Here is a 25,270-nt window from a genome sequence, read left to right on the forward strand (position 1 = left end):
TCTGGTGCATTACCTTCTACATGACCTTTTGTTTTCAGTTACATAAACCCCCAATTAATAAAATTTTATCCTACACGTTCAGTTTACCCTGCTTTGAATTTTGAGCTCGTGTCCAGACATACCAGAGTAATGATTTACAAAAGTCTTTTCTTCCATGTGTCCTTCTGTATTGTGGCATTAATATTAAACCTGTTATTTGCATGCAACTGTTTTCTCATAGGCTGTCACAGATATATTGATAGCTTCATCTCTGCTTCTTTACACCAGTAAGGTCACATATTAAACACTGCATAGATACATAGACACCTAATTATTTTTACTTAAGGTTATTTCATTAATCATTGGATAGGCTATTGCATTTTTATTAATTAGGTAATTTTATAGATACATTTCAGTTTGGTACTTTGATCACTAAGATGCTTAATTGACATTTCTGTAGGATTAATGTGTGTTTACATGGACATGGACTCAATAAAGCATGTCTGTTATTTTCTTCTGAAAAGATTGTCTTAAGATGCTCCCAAATGGAAGAGAATAATCTCTAGGACAGAGGGATTATCCTTCTGTTAATATTTAAGCCATGCATGGTAGCATAAGTGCATGTGGTATAGATAGGGTTTTTGGTGTACCACTGGAAAATACATTCATCTACATACATGTATCAATCAGAGTTTAGACTTTAGAATTTGCAGTTACATTCAGGGGAAGGGAAGCAGTGACCTTAAAGCACCAACTCAGCACTTGCTCAGTATAGTACACAAAACACTTAAAACCTGTTTTATGTACTGTACTGCTGCTGCTGCTCATGAAGACATGCAAGAGAACCTGATTTACAGCATTTTGAGAAAATAAATCACTTTGGATGTTTTTGAGCATACTGTGCTTACACTTGTGGTTATTCCTGTGAAGATCTGGGGTAGCTGTTCAGCGCCAGTAGTACCAAGGGTCACTTGGTGTTTGGAGCCCCATCAGGATCTAGTCTCCAGCTCATGGTGCAAAAGAAGGATGGGGCAAAAATTACTCGAATTGAACATTGTCTATTGAATCAGACCACAAGGGTTGGTAATGATGGGTTTTAAAATAGACAAAACCTGATGTTTCCTGCCTCTGCCTTGTGCTTGTGTAGGTCTATAGTAAGACTATACAACAACATCACTCCAGCTGGTGGCTGGACAAGTTGAGAGACAGTGGGGAGAACTGGGAGCATCTTTTCAAAAAACTTCAGTTGTTCAAACATACAGGGAGCTCAGGAACATATTCTGCAATGAAATCAGCCACAGCTTGTCCTTTGGGGGGATTTTCAGGTTTTCTGCATTTTTAAAATCCCAGTTAGTTTAATGTGTGTCTGTGGGTTTCTGAGAGGAAGAGAATGCTGTGTGCATGCCCTGTAGGAGCAAGGGGATGAAACAAACTAATACTAAACAAACTAAATATGACCTGCTTTCCCAGAGCCCAGAACCCCTTCTTAATGTAACACATTTCAAAGCAATGTGTTACTGTGTCTAGTAATAGCAGAATAATTATTTTCCCCAAAAGATTACATTGAAAATGAAGTCACAAGTTAGAAAATTCTTTCTCCTTTAGTTTTAGATTTGTGTAACTTTTAAAGGATCTAAGAGAGAGCATTTCATTCTGGTTTTCAAAAGAAAGAAGAATGGCAACCCCCCATGTATTTGGCTCTTGTTTGTTTGTTTGCTCTCTTTTGCTACTATGAAAGGAAAATTCCATATCCTGGAATTTGTTTCTTTTCCTTTTTTAGCTGTCTTTGAAGTTGGTGTCTTTAGCAATAATTTTGGCAGGGGTATAGCTTTATAATGATTTTGCTATGATACCAGACTGCTTTTGTGTTCACTTTCCATTGATAAAAAACAAACCCTAGGTCTCTTAGGTTTGTAATATTCAATTAAAGAAGTAATGTTTACATTTTCTCAAAACTAATCAAAATTTTGGTTGGGTTTTTAAAATTTTATTTTAATACTCACTTGTGCCTGTATCTGAGGATGGGGGAAAGACCTGACAGTTGAAACAGACTTTTTGGAAGGCTAACTGCTTTTAATTTTCAGAAATGTTTGTCTGAAAGGAAGACTCTAGCCAGTATTTGGGAGTTAGACTAGACCATGTGTTAAATTTCCAGAACACTGTGGTTGTGGGACACAAGTTATCCCTCGGTTTCTAAACGTTGTTGAAATGCCATGTTCAGAAATCGCCAGGAAGCACAAATGTTTTCTATGTCTATTACATCTTATTGGAGGCCATTTATCGTGCACTCTTTGAGATTTTGATTTCATGCTGTGCCATCATTCTTGCTAATTGCTTCTAATGGAAACCATGTTTCAGGCCTATGAGCATGCACTAATCATGGTAATTTTTCCTTGAAAGTATGGATGAAAATTAGAAACATTGGTAGGGATTATCAGGTGCAAATCTCAGTACCCACCATCCCCAGAGGCTCCCAGTGACTAAACCCTCCCCTGGCCTACCCCACATTTCTGGGAAACATACCAGAACTGCTGTGCCTTCTGAAATACATGGTCAGGCAGGTGTTTTCATCAGATCACTGGCTCTAGTCAGACCACTGGACCTTGTGGATATTCTCAGTTCAGCTGAAGAAAGAACAGAGATGATTTGTCCCCAGGCTGAGCCTGGAGATTTTAGAGGAAAATAATTAAAACAATTATTATCTCTCTTTCTGTAACAATTGTTTATAGATATGGTTCTCCCCAGTCTGCTATTCATAGCTCACCAACAGAGTGAGATGTTTCTACTTTGAGACCAATTCAGTATCACCTTAGCGAGTCACATTATAAAAGACCCGCTGCTTTCATTAAATGCCTTTCCCTTCTGATCCACCTGAAGACTGGAGTCTTTCTTTCCATCCCGGACTCAACAGCATCAGGACCTCTCTGCTCCAACATCTATATTCAGCGTTTTTTAAGTGGACAAGTTATTTGCAGAGGAAGGTTAGTACTTAAGGGGTAACATCTCACCTAAATCAGTTTGCATTTATCTTTTTTTAGGCTGGATCTCTTTAACTTATAGTCATCCATGTTTGGGGTTATTTTCTTCAGTTTTCAATGAATAAATTCCCAGGTCACAGCAAGAGATATTAGTTTGTTTGTTGGTATGTAATTTCATATATTGTCATTCTATATTTATTACTTCAGTCTTCTTGTTCTTCTGTATAAAGATCCTCTTGATCTCCTACACTGATAGTGCTTTCTAGTTTCAGGAATTAGTGAATGTTAATCGAGTTGCTTATGTTCTGTTTTGTTTTTCTGGTTAATTAATAGATTTAACAAGCTGGTTATCAATACAACATATTTGTTAATTCCCTTTTTCGAGACAACTTGTTTTGGTTCCTTCTTTACCTAATTTTATAAAATATAACTCTTTGACTAAAAGTTGTGCTATCTCTACTAAGTAGTATGTAAAGAAATGTGATTTCTATTGGTTGCTTTATTAAATACAGATCAGCTTTCTTCTGTGCCTAGAGAAAATCTGTTATTGGAAAGATACTGAAGTACTTGACAAATGTTTTGTCTTCCTTTCTGTCTTTATTCCTTGAAAGTTGTTCTAATAGTCTAAGTCAGGCTGATAGGATTGTAGTTGCCACATTCAGTTTTTCTCCTTTTCTAGTAGTCCCTCCATTTGATTTTTTTTTTAGAGAGATTGTTTTGTTAAGATCTAGAATGGTTACGGCTGCAGGCTTGCAGTTTGATTTGTCTGTTTTATAATAATTCTATATTGGGTCCTCCCACTTGGAATGCAGTTTGAATTTTATTTGTGAGGACCTGTTGTGTCCTCACTGTAGTTATGCTGGCCACAGTCACTGCTGATAGCAGAAGTGGGGAAGGTACTCCTTCCCCAATGGCCAATTAAAATGGCCAGTTTTAACAGCATGCTCTCATTTCATCTTGAGACACACATTTCTCTTCATTTTCTTCTGTCCAGAAATACCTATGTTTTTTAATATAAAAAATATCACTTCAGTGATTAATTGAAGTGCTAGGCTTTTCTCATACCTCATACATTTCTCAAACCCTCCAGGATTTTTTGGTCTGTGTTAACTGCTCATTTGAGCATTATGTATTTATCACATAAACTTTGAGATACAGGCTAACTGTTGTTCATTCCTCCATTTAATTTAAACTTAAGTGGTAATTATATGGTCTGAAACATTCAAGTCCAATGGCTTGGCTGTTTTCATTGGCTTATGAGTCTCTGAGAAGTCAAAGCTTCTTATAAAGAAATGATTCCTGGTGATATTCTTTCTCCAAGAGCATGGTAATTCTCTCTGTATATCTTCAAGTCTAGTCCTGGGGCCAAGGAGACCTAGAGCAGATACTCAGCTTTATTCCATGTGATGCTGAGGGAAAGAATCCACCAAACAGCAGAATATCCTCTGAAGCATTAGCTCAACACTTTGCAGCTGTTAAAATCTCATCTTCTTGCTCTGAGGACTAACCATCTATGTTTCTCTTGGCTCATGGACTTGCACATGAATTCATTCCATTTTTTTTTCTTTTTAATAACATACAGGTTAACTGGGGTTGCCGGTGGAGTTCCTTCTCTGGTGGGACATTTCACTGGCTTATGTGTTAGGGATTTATTTCATTAGGCCATTCATTCTTTGAGCCCCTGGAATCTGAACCTCTGTGGGGTCTCTAAGCACCTTCTGAAGATATCATAAATCTTTCATGTGACTATTGGGATTCAGCCCAGCTCCTCTTGGCTTCTGCACTTTCCGGCTTTTCTTCATAACAAAGCTTTTCTGACATTTTGTTCCCACGTGAACTTATGTGTCTCCAGCTAAATAAGACCACCTTCTTTCTGCTCTCTGAAAATGTCTGAGATTGCCCCCTCTGTAGGCTTTTCTTTCAAAGCTTTTTAAGCTTATGTTTTATCTGCTCAGTGAATATTTCTTGCTTGGGTGTTCTCTGCTCTCTCCACTTCCTCCTTGTGGACAAGGAGGAGAAAACTCTTTACTGACTTTAATCAATCTCTCTCAATGAAGCTGTTGTTATTCTTAATGGCCAGTCATTCTGTCTGGTTCGAGTGGTATGATTGGAAATAGTGTGTATGAGAGTTAGTCAATTAAAAAAACAATATTTATTTAAAAATTTCCAAATGTCAGACAAAGTTAATGAATTGTTTGCAGGGAGGATTCATGAACTGTCACAGTGAGTATGGATATTCTTATCATGCTGTACTAAAATTGCTTTTCTTGAGTGGAATTGTTAATGAAGCCTTCACAGAGCCTCAAGAGACAGTCATCTGTCATATTCCTCACCCTGCTTTTAAAAATCCTCTAGAAAATTCAGGACCTCTGAATATTTAGAATATCTGTAATCCCTTTTTGAAGTTAATATTCATTGAATTAAATAAGATACATCATTATAAGCAAGAGATAGGATCTCTGACTTGGAAGAATAAAAATCTCAGTTGTATTCCTCTTGAATCTGTGAAGTTCTTATGCATAATGTAATTGTGGTTATAATTCAGCCTAGTTTTGTTTATAGGTTTGCTTTTGCATGTATGGAACGGGAGAAAAGATTACACAGGTAATTAAAGTCCTGATGGAAGGTTTTAAAAACAGTTTTAAGATAATAGGAAGGAGGTAGACTAACAAATACAGAGATGAGACTGGAATATTAAGCTGCCCTTCATAGCAGCTGGGAAAAAAAGAGGCATTGTGTCATTATCATGGTGGATAGCACCCTTTAATACCAAATAAATCTAGAATAATTATTTCTCTTCAGATATCTGAATGCTTTTTACCAAGTATACAGTACTAAGGCCATTCAATATTCTTGCCATATCCTTTTGCAGCAATAAAGTGGTACTGTTAATTCTTATCCTTTAAATTATAATAAAAATGGGATTCAATATAATACAGAACCATAAGTTGAGTCCTAATTATTTGGCTACTCTCATTTAAAATGTGAACTTTAGGAACAGGTTTTTTCCATAGAACTCCTCTAGAATCATTCATCTCACTGGATTAGTTCACATTCTCTTCATATGTACAGTCATTGCTGGCCTTGGAAACCGTAGTGTAGTACACAGATTTAGATTCTGGAAACATTGTGTGTATTTGTGACAATTGCAGAGGGATTTTATATCTTCAGAGGGTTACTAAGCTATAAGTATATTGATCACATCTAGCTGCAGCATCAATGAATATGGATGATTTTTATGTGATATATTATTCAAAACCTTAAAATACTAACATTGATTTGGTGGAGCCATCCTTAATTTGCTCTTCCAATCTGTGTTTTGGAGTATTTTTTCAATTTCCAGTCACTCCAGTACCATTAGTCTGAAGTTCTTTTCAGTGGATTTTTTTGATGTTAATATGGTTTTGACATTTAGACCAGAAGCACAAAATAAGTAGTAGCAAGATTAGGCTGTTGTTATCTTCTGTGGTTCAAATCCCCAGAGATATGACTTATATTGGCTCTTTTATCACACTTACTCTGGTTCAGTGCTTTAGATCTTATCCTGCCTTTTCTGAGCTGAAAAATTAATACAGGCTTTCACTTAAAATGATCCTGAAACTTGTTTCACTGCTTTTTTTTTTCCTATTCCCTATTAAATATGAACATATGAATTTAACAAGGTGTTGCAGGCACCTTGTTAAAAATGTTGACATCCTTTGGAAATAAAGCATATTTTTGATCCTTAAGGAAGCAAAGAAGTTAGTAAAATAAATGTTCTATCTCCTTTTTTACCCTTTTTTTCCCCTCTGATAGCTCAGTTGTTAATTCACTCATAAAGGGACAGAGGCAGAAATCAAGCTCCCATTTTCCTTTTTCTGAAAAGGGGTGTGTGATATGTGTAGGTGAAGGCTTTTCTTGTTCATTAAAACCAGAAAAAATTCCATATATGTTTTCCACAATCACAGCTGTAGACCTGTGCTTGGAAAGCATTTCTAGTCTTGAAGGTGCTCTTAATCACTGTGATATAATCTGGTGAGATGCTGTAGTATGCCAGGATGTTTCCCAGGAAACTGATTATAATAAATCCAGGACATGAAATTCATTTTGTGGAAATAAGTCTTAAGAGAAGAAAATGGAAAGAGAAAGAAAAGTCCTGGACAGTAAAGCAAGGTCCTCTCTCATAAAGGAGAATTTACTGTGAAATTTCAGTTCTCTTTGTGCTCTTACCCTACCATTGCTGTTGGTTTATTTCCCCCAGAGGCCTCTTTAATACTGAATGCCTGACTTCATTATCTTGAATGAATTAGTTCAATGTAAAGTGGAAAACATTGAATATCAGTGATTGACTTTTGAGGGACCTGCCGGGAAGTTGTAGAAACGGATATAAAAACGTGAAAGTCTTCAGGAATGCTTCTGCAGGTTCAGCAGCAGGGAAAGGTAATGATTTACTTCCAAGCCTAATGGCTTTGTCCAGGTGTTAACAATCTGAAGTGGGACAGTTTCAGCTGTGATCCCTGTAGTGGGGATATAGCACTTCAGGCAGTTAATTGCCTAACAGATTTAATTTCTGCAGGAGAGATTACTCATGTAGTCATTCCCATTCCCTAGAAATTTCACATGTTCAGCATTTAATGTACCCCTTGCCTTCACTCGCCACTTAGTGGACTATTCTATCACTGACCTGTTTCCTATGTGTTAATCTGTCCCTGGTTATGTGTTGTGAACAGGAAAAATGGATTACTGGACACAGTAATTGCAACACACTAAACCTGCATGTTGCAATTAAAACCTCTGTAAGTGTAGACTGCATCCTGAATGTCCACTGGTCACAAAGTTTTCCATTTTGGTAGTTGTATGTTGGGAAAAATCTTTATTAATGTTAGGTGTTTGAAAGTCCCACAGATTGTGTTTTTCTTTGACAAATACAGCCTTTTTGTGAACTTTGCTTAACTAGAGTTTATGCTGTTGTTCCCTGCAATTAGAAATGGATGTGTTTAAGAAGTTACAGTAGATATCTTTATCTTGTTGTCTTTATTAATTTTCCTAGTATCTGAAAGGTATTGTTAAGAAACTGAGATGTGGTAAGGGCATGCCCAATTTAAAACTCCCTGGCTGAAGATCATTAGGACAATGCATTACAGTTATCCTGCTACCAGATAAAAGTAATCAACTATTCTGCCACCAACAAGCTTTATTATTTGATTGGAAAGGCCCCTTTACATATATATATACCAGGTTGTGGTAAGCCTCCACAGCAAAAATTAGGGGTTTTTTAACACCTTAATGGAGATAGTACTCATATTGCCTTTTAAAAGTCCAGCAGGTACTTTAAAAAAAGTCCTTAGTGAATTTTAGATATCAGAATTTTCTATCACAGTTGTGCCAAACAGTGCACTAAATTTTCTTGGTGATGCTGATGTTTGTAATAAGGGGAGTTAAAAGTAATTAGCTACCTTTCCCTCTCTGATCCAGCTCTAAACCATGTTTAGCCTTGTGTAAAGCTTTTTTCCTTTGAAGCCTCAGGTTACTGAGGCTCTTCTCCAGTTGTGCTTTCAGGTAAGACTATATTAATGAGCAGCTTGAATGATAGTGGTTAAATCAGAATAGGAGGGAGGGTACTTTTCTCTCAGTCCTCTGCTTTAACTGCAGAATTTAGTCTTATTTCTTCTGTATTTTTAGAATTTTTTTTTTTTTACCAAGGTGTCTAGTATGTCTACCCTAGATCATGTGACTAGTTTGTTTGTCTTATTTGATTTGTGACTGAAGCTGTTTCAACTTCTTACACGTGTCTTGTATGGTCTGTCTGGACAGGTACTTTCCTCCCAAATTCACTTGTATAAAACACAGGAGTTTGCTGCCCTGTGCTTGATCCTGTGAAACTCTTCACGTTGTGAGCTGTAGCATAGAAAAGTGAGACATAAAGACTCTAAAGACTGAATGTGATAAAAAAACTTGTCCAAGTATACAAAGAACCTTTATTTATTACATGGGGTTTCCAATTGCTCATGTTAAGCTTTTGTGTTATAATATTCATCGGTGCAATAGAGCATTAGAAACTTTCATAGCATGAACCAGGATGGTGACTTGTTTTGTGAAATTTCTCCTATAAAAAACATGCTTTTAATAATACAGCTGGCTTTTATGTTTATCAGCAGTATTTCCATTTCCATGTTTTAGCAATCAGGAACACTTTAGTAATATCTATGTGGCAAATGCAGAACACTTAGTCCTCTCATGCTTTTATTTTTGTGTTTGGCAGGGTTTCTCTTTTTCTAATTAAGTCAACAGAAGATGCAGTTTTGGTTTCTTTCTTGTCTTTCTGTGTTGTGGTTGATAAATTTCAAATAGTCCTACCCAAGATAGTAGTCAGTCTGCTTCATTCCTATAGAGAATTGCAGACATGCGTTGCTGACATTAGCAAACTTTTCCAAGCTTCAAAGATTAGATTGTTAACTGCCAAGCTTCTCTGGTTCTGTCAGTTACTATTTTTTCTATCAAAAGGTAAATTTTTCTCCTGTGTTTCTGGACATGATGGAAAAAAAAACCCTGTCTTCCAGCTTATTCCTGTCTTAAGCCCTTGAACATGTCCAATAGCTAGGACTTTACTGAGACATTTAAGTACCTGTAATTATGTGATCACCTGGCTTGTAAATGTAAAAAGGAAGACACGATTTAACTTTCTCTGAGGTTTTGTCTGATGTTTTCTACATAATAATTTTTTGTGTCATGAATTTTTTCTCTGTGTCTCTATGATACTGTGAAGAGTATCACAACTTTGAACAAATTTTCTGATTCTCTGTAGTCTGTCTTTAGATGCATCTATAAATGAAGAGCTGCTTAATTTCATTGTCTGAGTCCAGAGATGCTTGACATAAGAATCAAGGCTTGAATTCTTTGATAGCAGTGTATCAGCAGGAATTTAAAACTTTGAGATTATTTAGTTGATAGTAGTTGTCGAATTTCCAGGTGTCTTTATTGCAGAAAAATTCCACTCTAGCTGTGTAGATAGCCTATGTATCTTTCAGATACAGTTCATCAACAACAGTCCTAAAACAAATTTAAAGCCATGCATTTTATACCTCCAGGATGACCATGGGCAGTATTTTACTACAGATTGAAATTTGGTTTCTTTCCGGAGCAGAGCAGCTGTAGTGTGTCCAACTACCTTCATCTGAGGAGCTCCAGAACCAACAGGTCAGCTCTATTGTGAAAAAGAAACCAGCCGCCCACTTCCCTTTGTAAAACAGGATACTGACTCCTCACGGTGAAATCCGGGCTCAAAGGAGAGTGAGAAATTTAACAGCTGCTTTTAATTTCTCTTGAGAAAGCTCACATGCCTCCATGAGGCTTGTGGTCGTTGCCTTTAGGCAGCAAAAATCCCAACTGCTTGAAAATACTCTCGTTCCTTCCATTGCTTGGATATTCTTCTTTGTGCTGGGGTGATAACTCTTTCCATTGCTGTTTATCCTCAGCTTTGACTGGATGAATAGGTGTGAGTAGACTTGTTCTCACAAATAACTTTGTTCTGATGGCTGCATAACAAACACATGAAGGAAAGTCCACTGGGCAGAACTTGAAATAAACAGTAAAAAGTACTTTGTTTTTGAGTAAAAAGTACTTTTTTTTTTTTCATGCTGGAACTATAAGCAGGGCAAATGCAGTTACAGTAAAGGAGTTTTATGCGTTATGTTCTGGGACAAAAGCAGGGACTGTAGATGCTGCTTCTTGGGAGTTGAGAGTTTATGGAATAGAGCTCTGGTGCTATCTCCTTATTCAGACCCTTCGATGGGAAGCTGAGCACTGCCAGATGATATAGGCAAAGAAGTCATTAAAGTGCAAAACGAGGTACTACTGTGTGACATTAATGACTGGAAAAAGAACCCATTAAGTCTAATTTATAAAACTTGTTAATGCACTGGGGTTTGTTAGTGTGAGAAAAGAATTCTATTTTTCTTAAGCACGTTGGATGATACTATAAAAATACTATTTTCATAAACCCTCCTTGGGTGGTTTTCATTTACTAGTTACATAACTGCTTAGCCTGTTGAAATGGCCATATTGAAAAGGTGTGGTGAAGTATTACCTTAATAACTTTTAAGGTCTCCTCTTCAACTATGTTCATATGTTTTTTAAGTGAAAGGATTTTTATGTTTGTCGACAAGAATATTTGAACTTAAGAGATAGAATTGTATAAATAGGGTTGAAAATGTGAGAATGCTCTTCCACCTCCTCAATATTTTGTCAGATTTCCTTCCTGTAATGGATGTCAACAACATATTTTCTTTCAGCCCCAAATGATAGCAATTATTTTACTGTAGTTTCCCTCCAGTGATTCTTTCATTTCCCTCTCCTTGTTTATGTTACTGTGTTATCACCAAGTGGCCTTCTGACTCTCCAGAATCTGCCAGTACTTCTGAAAGCCTTCATTCCTGCACTGTGGGACCTGACTGAACCACAGCTGAACATTCTTCCCACTGAACAGCTGTTTCAGTGTTCATTGCATTGTTGAGAAGGGAAGTTCTGTAATCATCTGGAATACTTTCATTTTGTTCAAGGACACATCTTACTCACTCAGAATCTAGTGGTGCTTTTAGCCATGGTTCTTGCAAGCCTAATATTTGATCTGCTATTTAATGGGGGGGGGAGTTAGTCAAAGGAACATAAATGGGCTGAGCGACTGTGACTGCTGAGCAGCTGCTGTGCTGTCTTTCAGTCTGGTAGGAGCCCTTCCAGGATTTGAGGCTGTGGCATGTTCAGTTATCTGCTCTGTTGCAGTCAAACTTGTGAGGCCTAAAGGTGGAAGAGCTTGTGATCATTGTGATGAAATCCAGTTGTGGAAGGAACAGACCCCACCCCCATCTCCTCCCCCACAGGTGTTCTGGCTTTCTGAGAGTTTGGGAAGGCTGTTAAATTCAGGTGAATACCAAAGCAGTTAATCTAATGTTCTGTAGGGAGATTACATTTGATGTGAAGGATACTTGAAAGGTGTTAGGGTTTTATAACAACTCTCCTTTTCCACTAGGGCAATCTTAGGATTGCTAGGGTTCAATCAGCTGTCCACTGCGTATCCTGCATCTTGGATACCTGTGAAATCATGCTCTTGTATATCATAGTGAAGAGGGATGTTGGCAGTACGTAAGCCATTATATTTCATTTTCCCCCTGTGGTTTTGAGGCGAGGAGGAGCAGGAACACTTTGATTTTCTGAAAAGAGCTCTAAAACCAGCTCACCACAAGCCCAGTGACCCCTGCGAGGTGTTTATGGCAGTAACATCCTCAGCTGGGAGGAATCTCACTTCTTGGCAGCTCCTGAATAGACTTGGAGGCAATTCTTGTCAAGTGTTTCACTTGGCTTCCTTGGGAACTGGGAGTTTACAGACAGTAAGTAAATAAGGGAGTTGAATAAATGGATAGCTAAATATTGTGAGCTTTTAAGGAGATCCTTCTCAAAAGATTTTTAACAGGGAATATGACATAACTGAAAAACAAGAGGGAAAAGCTAAATTTACCCTGATCTTAAAAACCTAGATTCTTAGGAAGAGCTTTGTAGCATGTAACAAATGAACAGTCTTACTTTTGTAGAGTCTTATTCTTCATGAATGGGACTGGGTATCTTGGATTTGTTACTGCTGCTTCATTTGTCACAGAACACACTGTGAAAGAAACTAGTCCTTTTGGGAGCCAAGTGAGAAACAAAACAGCCCAAAGCTGTACAGATAGTGACATCTCTGAACTAAAAGTGGGTTTCTTTGTGGTTGATGCTGATATACTCCAACAGGAACTTCTCCTGTCAGAGTAGAGAAGGGCTTTCGTTTTGCCAGGGCTGGCTGCTTGGGGCTTTTATGGGAACCAAATGCATGTTAAGGAAATATGTGAGAGTTTCCCACAAAATTAATAAAGTTTCATTAGCCTGTTGACATTAACATGTCCAAATGCAGTTGTTCACATGACATTATCTGGTTGCACACAAAATGACTGCTGTGTGACCTTTCAAATTTGATAAAAGTAGTATGTGATTGTGGGCAGGTTAACCCAATAGACAAAATAATAATAGTTACTTTACTGAGTGATTAAAGCTCAAAAAAGAGGGAGAGTAGATATGTTTAGCTATAACCCAGCCAAAGAAAATAAGAACCAAGACCTCAACAGTAGCTCAGATTTAGGGATTCTGACACTCGCTGAAAAAAGAGGCTAGTATCAACTATATACTAGCTTAAAATTAATGCAACATTTGTAATTTTGCATTTATATTGTAACTGTATTCATGTTGCTAAGCATATTAATGTGAGACAGCTGCTACAGCTTCATACAGAGACTATGTGCACATAATGAGCTGCTTTTGCATGCACCAGAGAGGATCGAATACTATTCATACTTTAAAGTCATGTAGAAAAATCCTGTTTCACCTCAGAACTTTGTCTTGGCACTAAAAAAGCAGGTTTTTCTGATTTCCACTGATTCAAAGTTCAAAACTGTAAATCCTTGTTATCTGCAAAGCAGCAGAAGCAGCTTACTTTCCCAGCTGCTGTTGGTAACAGATGTGAAGATGAGAAGCTTTTAAAAATTGTCAGTGTGTCTGTCAATGACCAGTAGGCCCATGGATGAAGCCAGATGATCTTTAAAGTTAGCATAATTCCTCAAAGAATGCAGAGGAGCTGCATATAAAGTAAAACAGACAGGCATAGTACATGCATGCTCACCACAGTATTTGTTAACTAAAGGGTGTGGCTTTCTGCATTTGATCTTTTGAGTTACGTCATTTTCGGAGATGTAGTTATTGATTTTTGAATTAATGAGTTTGGTTTCATGGTGAGATCTCTCTGACAAACCTGCTTATATGATAAGCAGGTATTAAGGATTTAAATATATTGTTAAGGACTGCTGTAATATTACTTGCTTGAAGAGACTGTTTCACTGTATTTTGCAGCAAGAGACATCACTTCTGTAATGGAATTATCCCATTTACTAATAGCATACCATCTTTGCTTTTGATTTCAGTTTCACAGTGGGAGACTTCATGCTTAATGCATGAACAGTATAGTCTGTTTAATCCAGAAATATATCTTTTTTTTCCTTGTGGCATTCAATATTTTGGCATTGGCAGCCTGAGCTGTGGGCAGGGCTCTTTGTAGTGTTACCATCGATAGGAACAGTCATGCTGGAAGCACTGGGCTGTCATGAAGTTGCAGTCCAAAAAACCTGATCAAACATTCAAGGCTTCCTATAATTTGTTTTTATCCTGTTTTTTGTTTTGCAAAACATCAGCAATATTTATTAGCAATTTATTTTTATTTTCTTTGGGTACATTATCTCAATGGGCAAGTGGCAGATAAATACATGCCAGCATGACTTTGCTCAGAGTTTATCACTGGCACTAATACCGAGTGATGTTATTTTCTATACTAGGTGTAAAACGAGCCTTAATAAAAGCACAAAGTCTGCATTCATTTGCCTTTGATTGCCAAAGTGATAATATTATAAGGCTGAAGGTAGTATTTTTGAAATTTCCCAGTCCATGGCTATCATGTTAAAAAGTAGTGGAATTCTTTGCAAGGGGAAAAATTATTAAAGGAGGGTAAATATACCATGACACAGTTTGATTTGAATTAGGTATTAAATCTATTTTTATTAATTTCAGAATGAAGAAGAAATTGTGTAAGATTTTATTTGTGAAAATTCTTAGTTTAACAATTTTAAATCAAACACTGAAAATGTATTTCTGTAACTAAAGGAATCATCTAGACTGGAGGGAAGCTAGAGCAAATAGTTATTTTTCATCAGATTGTAGATTGGATGGCATTACAGAAAGGAGATAGTTGCAGGGTTGAAAATGATGCTGAGAAAGATCTTTTTCTGCATACTGGCCTGCAAAAAGGGCTTTTCTTTTGTCTGGAACCCACAGGTGTTGACAGCAGGGTTGGTTTCAAAATGTGTTGGATGCTGCCATGGTCAGTTCAAACCAGTCCCTCAGGAATTCATGCAGTAATAGAGAATACTGCCTGTGCTGGGAAATTGATTTTGACATACATTTTGCAAATGCCTTTGCATGCTAATGTGATAGTGTTATTGCTAGTGAATTCCATGTACTGCAGAACAGTTGCAATTCACAGCAATGTTGCCATTTAAAAAAAAATCTTTGTAATAGAACCTGTAATTTTGTTTTGCCAATTTTATTTGTCTAGTATAACTTCATATTAATTTCACAGTGGAATTTCAGAACTACTTTCCTGCCTTTTCTTAAAATTGGGGAGAAAAGCCCTCCTGTAACTGCATTTTTCTCCTATTTTGTCTCATGGTTTTATGAAGTGTTTTATTTTTTTTCTTCAGATAGGAAAAAAAAACTGTAGAAACTGTTCTTTAGTTGGTCTTATCCTCTCCTTCCTTTACCTTCTTTTATTTAGGAGATATTTGCCTGTGGCTGTATGTTTTCCAAATAAATATGAGCTTGAATTTGCTCTTGGTATTTTAATTTTGTGTGAAGCTGCACTTCTTCCTGGAAAAGCTGTGACAAGCAAGAACGATGCAAAATGCTGGTATCACTATCTTTACATGAAAGCTTATTCTTCTTCCCTTTAGTTGTTTTATTTCTTTATACAACAACAAAATTTGAATGGAATTTGCCCTTTTATTTGTTTAATTTACTCTAATTTTTAAAGTTATCTTTCTAATGTAATTAGATTAGGTTCCTAAACTTACTTTTTCTCTTGAGCTTTTTTTTTTTTTTTGATTGGTGGTGGGCTGACGTGGAGGAGCCACAGTGACTTCAGAGAAAGTGGTTTTTGGCTCTGAAATTATCTTGAGAATTCATGTTCTTTGCTATGAATGGGAGAATTTCTCTAATTTGCTGGAAGTGAATCTTCAAGGAATCAGAAAGTAGACTTTTGCATTGTGGTCTGTGAAAAGTCAGATGCTGTAGCCAGTAGGGTGTTACTGTTGAGGGCAGCCTTAGCACAAAGGACTGCACAGCCTGGTACTCATGATGTGCACCTGCTTCTTTCTCTTAAAGCTGGAAACTTGGATTTCTGTCATCATCTCATTCTCCTGGAGTTTTGTGCTGAGTTTGCCCTCTGCTCCTTTCCTGCTTCTGTAATTCAGTTTCACAGCATGTTTCATGGTGCTCAGCCCATGAGTTGATATTGCCATAGCTTGTATTCATTATCACTAATTGTAGTAACCCAAATCTTGGTCTGTCCTGCAAAGTATGACTAAGCATCTCCTGGTTTTGAAGCATTCTGTGGCTTTTGAAGTTGTGCCTATGGAAGATGCCTATAGAACCAAGTGGAAATGAAGTAAGTACTTCTTCACAGAACAAAAACATGGTGAATGGCCACAGGATTTAGTAGAGAATCAGTTTGTAGTTCCAGCTTTTTGAATTTACTGCAGAAGTAGACCAAATCCTGCAGCGGAGAAGGCTGCAGGAAATGACACCATGATGTTGGCCTTGGACAAGTGATAGAATCAGAGGATGATGGGAAGGGTCTTTTAAGGATTAAATTATGCATAACTCATGAATCTATCTCCTTTGACTTCACTGAAATATATGTATATAAAATCAACTCCCATTCTCTGTAATTGTGTGTTCCAAGCACAATAACATGCAAAAGACACTTCCTTGCCCTAATGGCATGGATTTCATATAATAGAGAAGTAGTAGCAGTGCATGTCTGCAGCAGTGCTTTATTTGCCTGATATTTTCTCCTGGTGATGACAATCTTTTGTGAGTAAAGAATACTACACTACTTCTGGACAGTTTTCAGAGACAGAAAAGCCATTTTCAATTGCCATTAGTGAGAGGAAAATAAATGTAAATCTCACTGTTCCATCTTATGGTGCCTTTGGAAATTGCCTCTCTGGCAGACGGAGAATGTATTGTAACTTCACAGAAAGCTTTGCCCCATAATGAGAATACAAAGTATCATTTCTGTTGTTTATTTTTTCTATAAATCTGTTTCCCTTGCTTACTTTTACTTGCTTATTTTTGAGCAAATTGCACAGCCTAGCAGATAACTATTTTAATAAAGTAGTTGGCGAGAATCCTCAGCTTTGTAGTTCTTTTTAGCACTGTTGCTGTCAAGAAGAAGCAATTTTCTTCTTCAATGTAGTCTACTTGTGTATTAATGGTAAAGTAGCTCTACCAGGAATTATTTAAGACATCTCACTGTTCATGAGCTTTGGTTGCTACTGTTATGGTCACTGTATTCAATTATTTCTAGATATACTTCTAATTCATTCTGCATTTGCTTCAAAACATGCTCATTTTTATGTGAGCCCACCTGTGCTCCCTGTGCACGCTACATGCATGACATTACCAGATGTGTGTCCAGGCTGAGGCATTAGGTTACTGGTGTGAAAACAGCTCAAATGACAGAGTTGTGAATTGTGAGCATGGTGGCTATGTGGAGATCATGTTTCTGTTTCCTGTCTCAAAAAACTGCATCTGCATTTACAATACCTGACTATTAAAGTGCTCAGGCTTCTTTAATTCTCCAAGTATGCATGTGTAGAACTGGTGGGCCATAAGAGTATGCTTACTTTGTGATGGAGTAGTTGCTTTCCCACGAAGCTCCATCACTCTTGTCATAATTAATTCTTTCATAAACTTCTGAATTGTATTTTGTAACATCTTGTAGAAAAAAATCACATTTAAAAATAGTCTCTTGCATTTAGTTTTCCTGTGAAGACTATTTTTTTTCACTTTTAGGTTTCATCACTTTGGAAAGTAGTTCTTTGATAGTAGCACATGTGTCTATTCATGATTATTTGTTTTGGTTAGGTTTTTTCCCCCTCTGTGGAACTGACTTTTTCAAAATGTCACGGATGTTTTTTTCCAACTTTTTCATTTAAGACAGCGGATGTCCTTTCCCTGCCATTGCTTTTCTGCTGGAGTTAATTTGAGCTGCAGAGGTGCTGTGCTCACTTTAGACTGCATGAGTTTTTCTGTAATTCCATAATGTCAGTTTTTATTCTTTAGCCTTTCTATGAGTTGATTTTCATCCTGCTCCATGCACCATTATTGCATCCTACCTTTCACTTAGCACACTGGAGGCTTCAAGTGCTACAGTAAATGCTGTATAGCAATTAAGCAAGCTCTATACTTTGTGGTGAAGTGAATCTAAAATGTCAGAAGTTGTTGTGGAGGTGTTCCATAGTGGTGCCTGTTGGTGCCAGATCCAATAGTGATAAAGGCAGACCAACAAATACCATCCTCCTTCTTGATGGAGGATTGGTGAATTATTCAGGGTCAACTTAGAGTAGCTCACTTAGTCAGAACTTGGTGCTGATGACACCAAGGCCATGGGTATAATCCCATTTATTTAAGAGTTGGACTCGATTCTTGTGGGTTCCTCCCAACTCAGAATATTTTGTGATGGGTTGAGGTCACTCCTTTAAGAGATCACTTTGTAACTTTTCAACCTTCATTTAAGTGATCATTAGCAGCGATTATTTATTAGTCATTGCCAACATTCCCACAGGCGAAAGGGACCTTACTGCAATCCGTAGTAGATCATTATCTGTGGAAAAGGATCTTTACTGGTACTGTTCCATCATTTTTCTAGGACAATGCTGGCTCCACACTTGTTAAGGAGATGGAATTTTTAGTGCTTTTTGATGGGACTCTGCAGATACATTAGCCCAGCTTCCCAACACAAGCTGTGACTGATGTAAAGTGTTTCCTATTTCAGAAATGGGAAAGAGAAGAGAGAGACTGGTATTGTTTGTCTTGGCCAGAAAGTGAGTAGAGAGACACGGAGTGATGGAATTATGAAATAATTGAATATTTCAGTGTAGATATTAGAAAATTTTCACTCATTGTCTAAAAATAGAAAATACTTCATTATATTGAAAAGGCATAAATTAAAAAAATATGAGAATGTTCTTCCTGGGAAGAAGATTTGTAGCCATGAATTTTCTTGGCAAGGTTTTTTTTTTTGAGAAAAGTTGTTTATTTGTGGATTTAACACAAATGAAGACAGTTCATTTAGAAGAGTTTAAAGAAATAATAAAAGCCTGACCTTTGGTTATTAGCCTGTTTAACTATTATATTTACATTGAACACTTCATGGTAGAGGGGAAGAGAGTAGTTTAGTTGACTGTGCAGTTCTTGCATCTTGCTCTTCAGACTCTGGCACTGGCCATTGTCCAGTAACCAGGTCCTGCACTAAAGGTTCTGCTGCTCTGCTCCAGTCTGGAACTTTTATATCTTTATAATGTTCCTTCAAAAGCTGCAGCTTCACTTGGGAAGGAAGGGGGGGGAAATGAGATCATAATGTGGTGAGACAAACTAGGAAATAAGCTCTGATTCTGTGTAGTGGAATGAGATCTTGAGAACAGAATATGGTGGTATATTTACAGGCCAAGTGGAAACCAGTGGTGCAAAGTGGAAAGAGCGCACAGAGCCCAGATATTCCCATCTCTCTTCTGTGCTCTCTCCAGGGTCCCTTGTGTGGATGAAATACAATAGTTCTGTTGTGAAACTTTAGTTGCTGTGATTCCCATTTCTGTTGTTTAGCAGGAGCCAGGTCTCAGCAAGAAACTTTAAAAAGTTAAATTAAAAGACTGTTGCTATGTGACTGCTGTATAGCTGCTGGTGAGGGAGAGCTGCCACTCTCTCAGGAGGTATGGCAAAGGACAGGAAAAGCAAGCCACTTTTTTTGGCCATATGGTGAAAAGTTCCAATAAAGGCAGCTGAGAATAACTAATATTGTGGACAGGTACCAATAATATGCAAAAAGGATGGAAGCAATTGAGAGCAGAATCTCATTATTCAGTAGTTTGCTATTCTAATGTCTTTTTAGCTTCTCCAGAAAATGGGGGAACATTACACAGCAATGGAAATTAAAGGGCTACAAATTTAGCACATAGATGTGACAAAACTGCAGGGATCCTTCTGTTTTAATCAGAATATCTGGTCTGTTTATACTTTAAATACCATGGTTTAAATTATCTCATCCATTAGTTTGAGAAAATTTCTCAAAGTAATAAGAAAATAGGGAATGGGTTGTCTAAAAGCAGCACATGTGATAAAGTGATTTAGTATTAGAGACACACTCTCTGAATATTCAGGGAGACCTCAATCCTCCCAAAGATTATGGATGTATAAATTCTGTATATACCAAGTTGGACACTTCTTTTTGGAGTTGCTTTGTTTCTAATTTTTGTTACTGAAGAGCAAATACTGAAGAATTTCTCTACTTGCCAGTGTGATCTCATTCTTCTGATTGCTGAAGTTGAAATTCATTCCAGTTAGCCCTTTTGATAACTGAAGGGGCTAAATCCAAATTGTTCAGAACCAGTTCCCAGAACAGAGTATTTCCTTTCCTAAGAGAAAACAAAGGACTTTGGAGAATTCTGGAGCTGAGCAAATGAACCTAACCATCTGATTTTCCTAATCTCCCACTTCAAAACAGCTGATTTGTGTGCAAGAAGTATAGGACCAGTATAGGGCTTCAGTGTCCCTGTTTGGAGGAGAATTCCTAGTCAAATGAAAGGGGTGCTTGTGTCCGTATCACTGATGTGGCCAATTTATACCATCTTTCTCTCTCATTTCCTTCCAAAACTTAGTACATCTGCTGTTTTCTATAAATTAAAAATTGCTGCTAGTACACAGTGTGCTTTCCTTAAATGTTACACTATGAAACTTAGTTACTTTCTGTGCTTGTCTATTTGCTTGAACTATTCCCTCATATGATGTTCTGTAGTTCCTGTAGTAGGTGGGGTGTATTTTCTAAAGGTCTTAGGGTTTGTCAGGTACTGGATCATGCTATTCAGCATGTTCCTTCTGAACTCATGAACAAAGGATTAATGTAGAAATTGGAGTATGTAATGCATCTGTTATAATGATGGGCAGGAGGGGGGTTGTCTACTTGTGCTGCAGATTCATGATGCTTTCTCTTTGGCCCTGTTAGTTGGCTCAAGACTGTTCTGGCCTGGAAGCTTTTGTAACTTTGCATTTCCATGTGGTGTGTGCAGCTCAGCGGGACAGTCTGCTCCTGGGTTTCGATCTGATGGATGTGCATCCCTTACAGTGACAAATGAAATATTTTTCACTCAGTGCACAGTCTGGATGTATATCCTGACTTGTGCACATATAACATGCTGGTCTTGTGGCCACCATGTAGTTGGGTTTGTGTGTGGAGGCTGTATGAGCAGGGACTGAATGTGGAAGGAAAGGTGCATCTCGTGGTTTCATTCAGACATGTAGCCTGGTCTGAAAAGGGCAGAGTCATTCTGGCCCCATCATTCTGAATGACATAGATGTCACTATGTTCATTTGAAGATCTGTAGCTTGTGAAAGAGAGTGTACACTCAACTATTTTTATTATTGATGTGCATGACTTAGTTGGCATGATAACGTGTTTTAGGTAAATTTTACTAGCCCTTCACCAAACAGAATTTCTGTTGTATGAGTAAGTGTAATTCTCATAATACTAATCAGGACTTCTAGTTTGGGAATGGGAACTATTTTATGGTAAGCTCAGTTTTAAGTATTGAGAGTGTTTAAAAGAGTTTTAAGTATTTAGAGTGTTTAAAAGCTGTGTCTTGTGTTAAATTTAGAGTGGTGGTGAGTTTGTCATGCTTCTGCATACCGTTCAAACATCATGGATCATAGGTGATACCCTTTAACTCTTTGGGAGTGGCTCTGCCACCTCCACATATTCAAAGCTGGGCCATCTGAATCATGTTTGTAAAATTTACAGCTAACTTAAATTGAAGAACTTGCTGCTTTAGTTAAGTTTATTGGGCACTCAGTGGGTTTTGTATTCAAACCAAATAAATTACTAAAGGATTCTTTTTTTTTTATTAGACATTATCCCAGATTTTGCTTCATGTCAGGCAATTGAGGTTAACATTTGCACGTTCTGACTTTTGTTCTTTCTGGGGATTGTTTATAGTTACACCTTGTCTACTGCTAGCCCCTAAATTCTGTGAGTGTGAGGCTTGTGTAGGGCAAAAATAGCTAGAAATGTAGACAGGCAGTGTTGGAGAGAGAGAAAACAACATTGGTGTGTGTGTATGAAAATATTGATTTAGAAGGAAGGAGAAGGGAAATGTCTTAATACTTTGTGTCAGGCTTCATTTTCGCACCAATTTTTAGGAGATATATAAGATCCCTTGCTAATTTTTAGCCTGCAATGAACAAAATATAAAACTAGTTTTTCTCAAGTGCTGTGAATACAATATTCAAGCTGTGAGTTTGGCCATGTTTTAAATTTTCCATAAAAGTTGAAATGAACTAAGAGAGCCCTCATCTGCTTACTTCCAAATATAAATTGGACATGATTTATAAGACTCCGGTTACACAAAATGTATGCTTTCCTTAGAAGAGAGTTTATTCTTCTTTTAACACTTAGGAACACAACATTTTGCAGGCAATAACTGAAAGTAGTGCAGGCCATATTTCTGAAAGCCAAGCTAGAATACGCTATTAATACTGTGATTTTGGACATAAGCATGTTAGCAGATACTCAGAAGGGGTCAGAACAGAAGAGGCCAGCTTTCTGAAGGGATTCTGGAAGGAATTTCATATTTGTTAATATTTGGCAGTCTGTTTAAATGAAGATTCAGATTCTGAGCATTAGACATGCAAAGTGGTAGGAGCCTTTGCCTTCATTTACTTGTGTTCTGCAAAGCCTGCCTTGAAGTGGTGGTGTTGAGCCTCACCACGGCAATCAAAATAAAATGGGACAGATGATGATGATGATATATTGCTGTTTATCTAACTTTATTAGTACACTTGCTGTAGTCATTAAATGTAGGGGGATACAGTATGGGTAAATGAAGGTGATATAGAATGTAATCTTAGCCCCCAGTGAGCTGCAGCTGGACCAATTACTAAAGAGTAGGAGCAGGCCTGATCTTAACAGGCACACCTGTAGCCAATAAGAACAAGTGGTATAAAAGAGTAGATTGGTGGGCTCTGGAGTCTGTTGACTACTGTGAGGGCCAGGAATAGTCAGTGCCTAGAGGAGATGCCTGTGAGAAACATTGAGGAGGTATGAAACTCTGGTGATATGGAATCCTTGCACTATAATGATAATACAACTCTTGATATATAAGACAAAAATTAAACCCTGATTTTTCATGGATGAACTAGAAATACCTGCTTTTCAAGTGTGTGTGGATGATTAGGTAGACAAGTCCATTGTCATATAACTCATTGACTTGAGTAGCAGTCTGAAAGGTAAATAAAGATCTGTAAAAAAAGTGTGTGGGCAGTAGGAAGCCTACCACTATTTGAAGAAATAAACTGAAACAGCTGATGCCATGAGGAAAGCAAAAGAATCTGTCTAACTTTGATCAACTTGCTTTTTCTGAGGATTTTTATTTTTTAAAATGAGGACTTCCTGATTTATGGAAAGGTGGTGACCAGTTAGCTCACTGCTCTGGCAAATACCCACGTACACTGCATGGAATACCCACAGCTGTAATCCACATGGGCTCTGGGTTGACCCTCTCTGACATCTTTGGACCTGAGCAAAACTGTACATTTTCTGAGTTAACCTTCTGCTAGGGCTTTTTGGACAGGTTTCTTCTCCAGTGACAGCAGGCCTCCTGCTGGCCTGCCAGACTTCCTTTGCCTGGTGTTAAACCATCATATCTACCCAAGGAGTGCAGAAATTTACAAATCTACTTGTAAGTGGCAATTCAGGTAGCCTACATATAGTCTTTGCTTACTGTAAAGGTGCAATACAAATCCTTTGAGGCTGACAGCAAAGTAAGTTTGAGCTTTTAATCTTGGCTGCTCACTGCTACTTGCTAATGTGACTTGGAAAAGAACTAGGAAAAAAAAATATTCAGTAATCTGGCTATACACAAATAAAGGTTCTTGGCTTTCATTCTGTCTTCTTTTTCTTTAAATGGACCACTACTCTTAGTGATCTTGTTTGCAACAAAGCTCCATAAATTGTTGTAGCAGTCCAGTCAGGAATGTTGGTTGGAGCATTGTGATTGGCAGGCAGGATTTAGCAGCTCAGACTGGTTTTGGGGCTTGGAAAATGTTTACACAAATGTGTGTAATTGTTCAGATTTAGCCTCTCTTAAGACTATATCACTGCTTAAAGAGAGTTCAGATTCTACCTAGACTGAACGTTTCCTACCACCTTCTTACCATTTGCCTCAGGTCAGTTGTATCAGGAACTGAGTTGGCTGAAATCAAATGTTGCACCAATTAGAGAGTTTTTATGATGACCTTTTATTGGATCATATTCGTGACCTGTCTCAAAATCCATTTGCATAAAACTGTGTCAAAAGGAATGCAGCTGGGTGCATGGTTTCTTTTCTTCTTGGAGCTATTTCTCTCCTTTGTAGCACCCTTCTGCAGTTTGTGTATCACAGATATGACTATAATCAAAAGATTTTGTCATTAGTGTTGTAAGATCACACACATATGCTGAATTCAGGATGCATACACTTCAATCAGTTAAATAATAGATCACATTACAGCTGTATAAGTATATACTTGTTACTATGAGTATAGTAATGAAATTAATTGATCTAAGCAAAACAATGAAATTATTCTAACAATATTTTATTCATCCTGTAATACATGCTACTAATAATAAATTACACTATTGATTTTCTTTTTATTCTAAGTTGCCCTAAACAAGATAGCTAGTACCTTGACTTTTGCTTTCTAAAACAACTTACTAAATATAATTCTAAAATAATCCTGCCACTAAAAGTTAAAGCATGCTCCAGTGTACAATTATTAAAATAGCATGTTCAGTATGAATAGTTATTTTTGAGATAGATATTCTCAATTATAAAACCCATCGCTCCTTGCTTTATGCAATTAGCACAGAATAAGGGAATTTTTGTGCTCTGCTGTTGCTTGACAGAGGTATTCAGTCTTGGGGCTCTGTAGCTTACTAATGAATAAAAATGAATTTGTACTTAAACCCTCAAGTGTGCATAGCAAGGTTTTAGCATGTTATAAAATCTAAAATTATAGCAGAGTATGTGAACAGAATTAGCAAATGGATGGAGCTGCTCTCACTGAAAAGTAGGGGGTTTGACTTTAAATAAGGCATTAGTCATGCAAATATTTGCTAGTTGCTGTTAATTCCTTTTTCTTTCCTCAGAAATACTTTCTTTTCACTTCTGTTCTTTCAGCTTACATTTACATTAATGATAAAATTAAGTTACTTTGTTTTTGATTATATTTGCACAATAAGAAGAAAGGCAATGTAGACCAAACAGACTGACAGAGTAGACGGTGCTTTTAGCAGACATTTTTTGTGTTAGAACTCAGGCTTTGTACTCCCAAAAAGACATATTTTTAACCCCTACTCTATCATGTAATAAGTAGGCATTTAGCAGTACAGCTGCTTG

General features: G+C 37.3%; 1 protein-coding gene across 3 annotated transcripts in view; it reads left to right on the forward strand.

The window, feature by feature from the left end:
• The first annotated feature begins 7,552 nt into the window (after window positions 1–7,552).
• The window catches only part of LOC135446670 (protocadherin-23-like), an 85,694-nt gene continuing 67,976 nt past the window's right edge, over window positions 7,553–25,270 (forward strand). The window contains exon 1 of one of the 3 annotated variants that reach the window (XM_064710809.1): window positions 7,553–7,732. In XM_064710809.1, the coding sequence (XP_064566879.1) occupies window positions 7,652–7,732 (81 nt within the window). In that variant the 5' untranslated portion in view covers window positions 7,553–7,651. Of the gene's footprint in view, window positions 7,733–12,002; window positions 12,071–22,887; window positions 22,933–25,270 lie in introns of those variants that run through there. The other 2 variants (XM_064710811.1, XM_064710810.1) reach the window with 2 other exon arrangements.

This window comes from Zonotrichia leucophrys, chromosome 4 (assembly GCF_028769735.1).
Source record: "Zonotrichia leucophrys gambelii isolate GWCS_2022_RI chromosome 4, RI_Zleu_2.0, whole genome shotgun sequence".
In the NCBI taxonomy this organism is placed as follows: Eukaryota; Metazoa; Chordata; class Aves; order Passeriformes; family Passerellidae; genus Zonotrichia; species Zonotrichia leucophrys.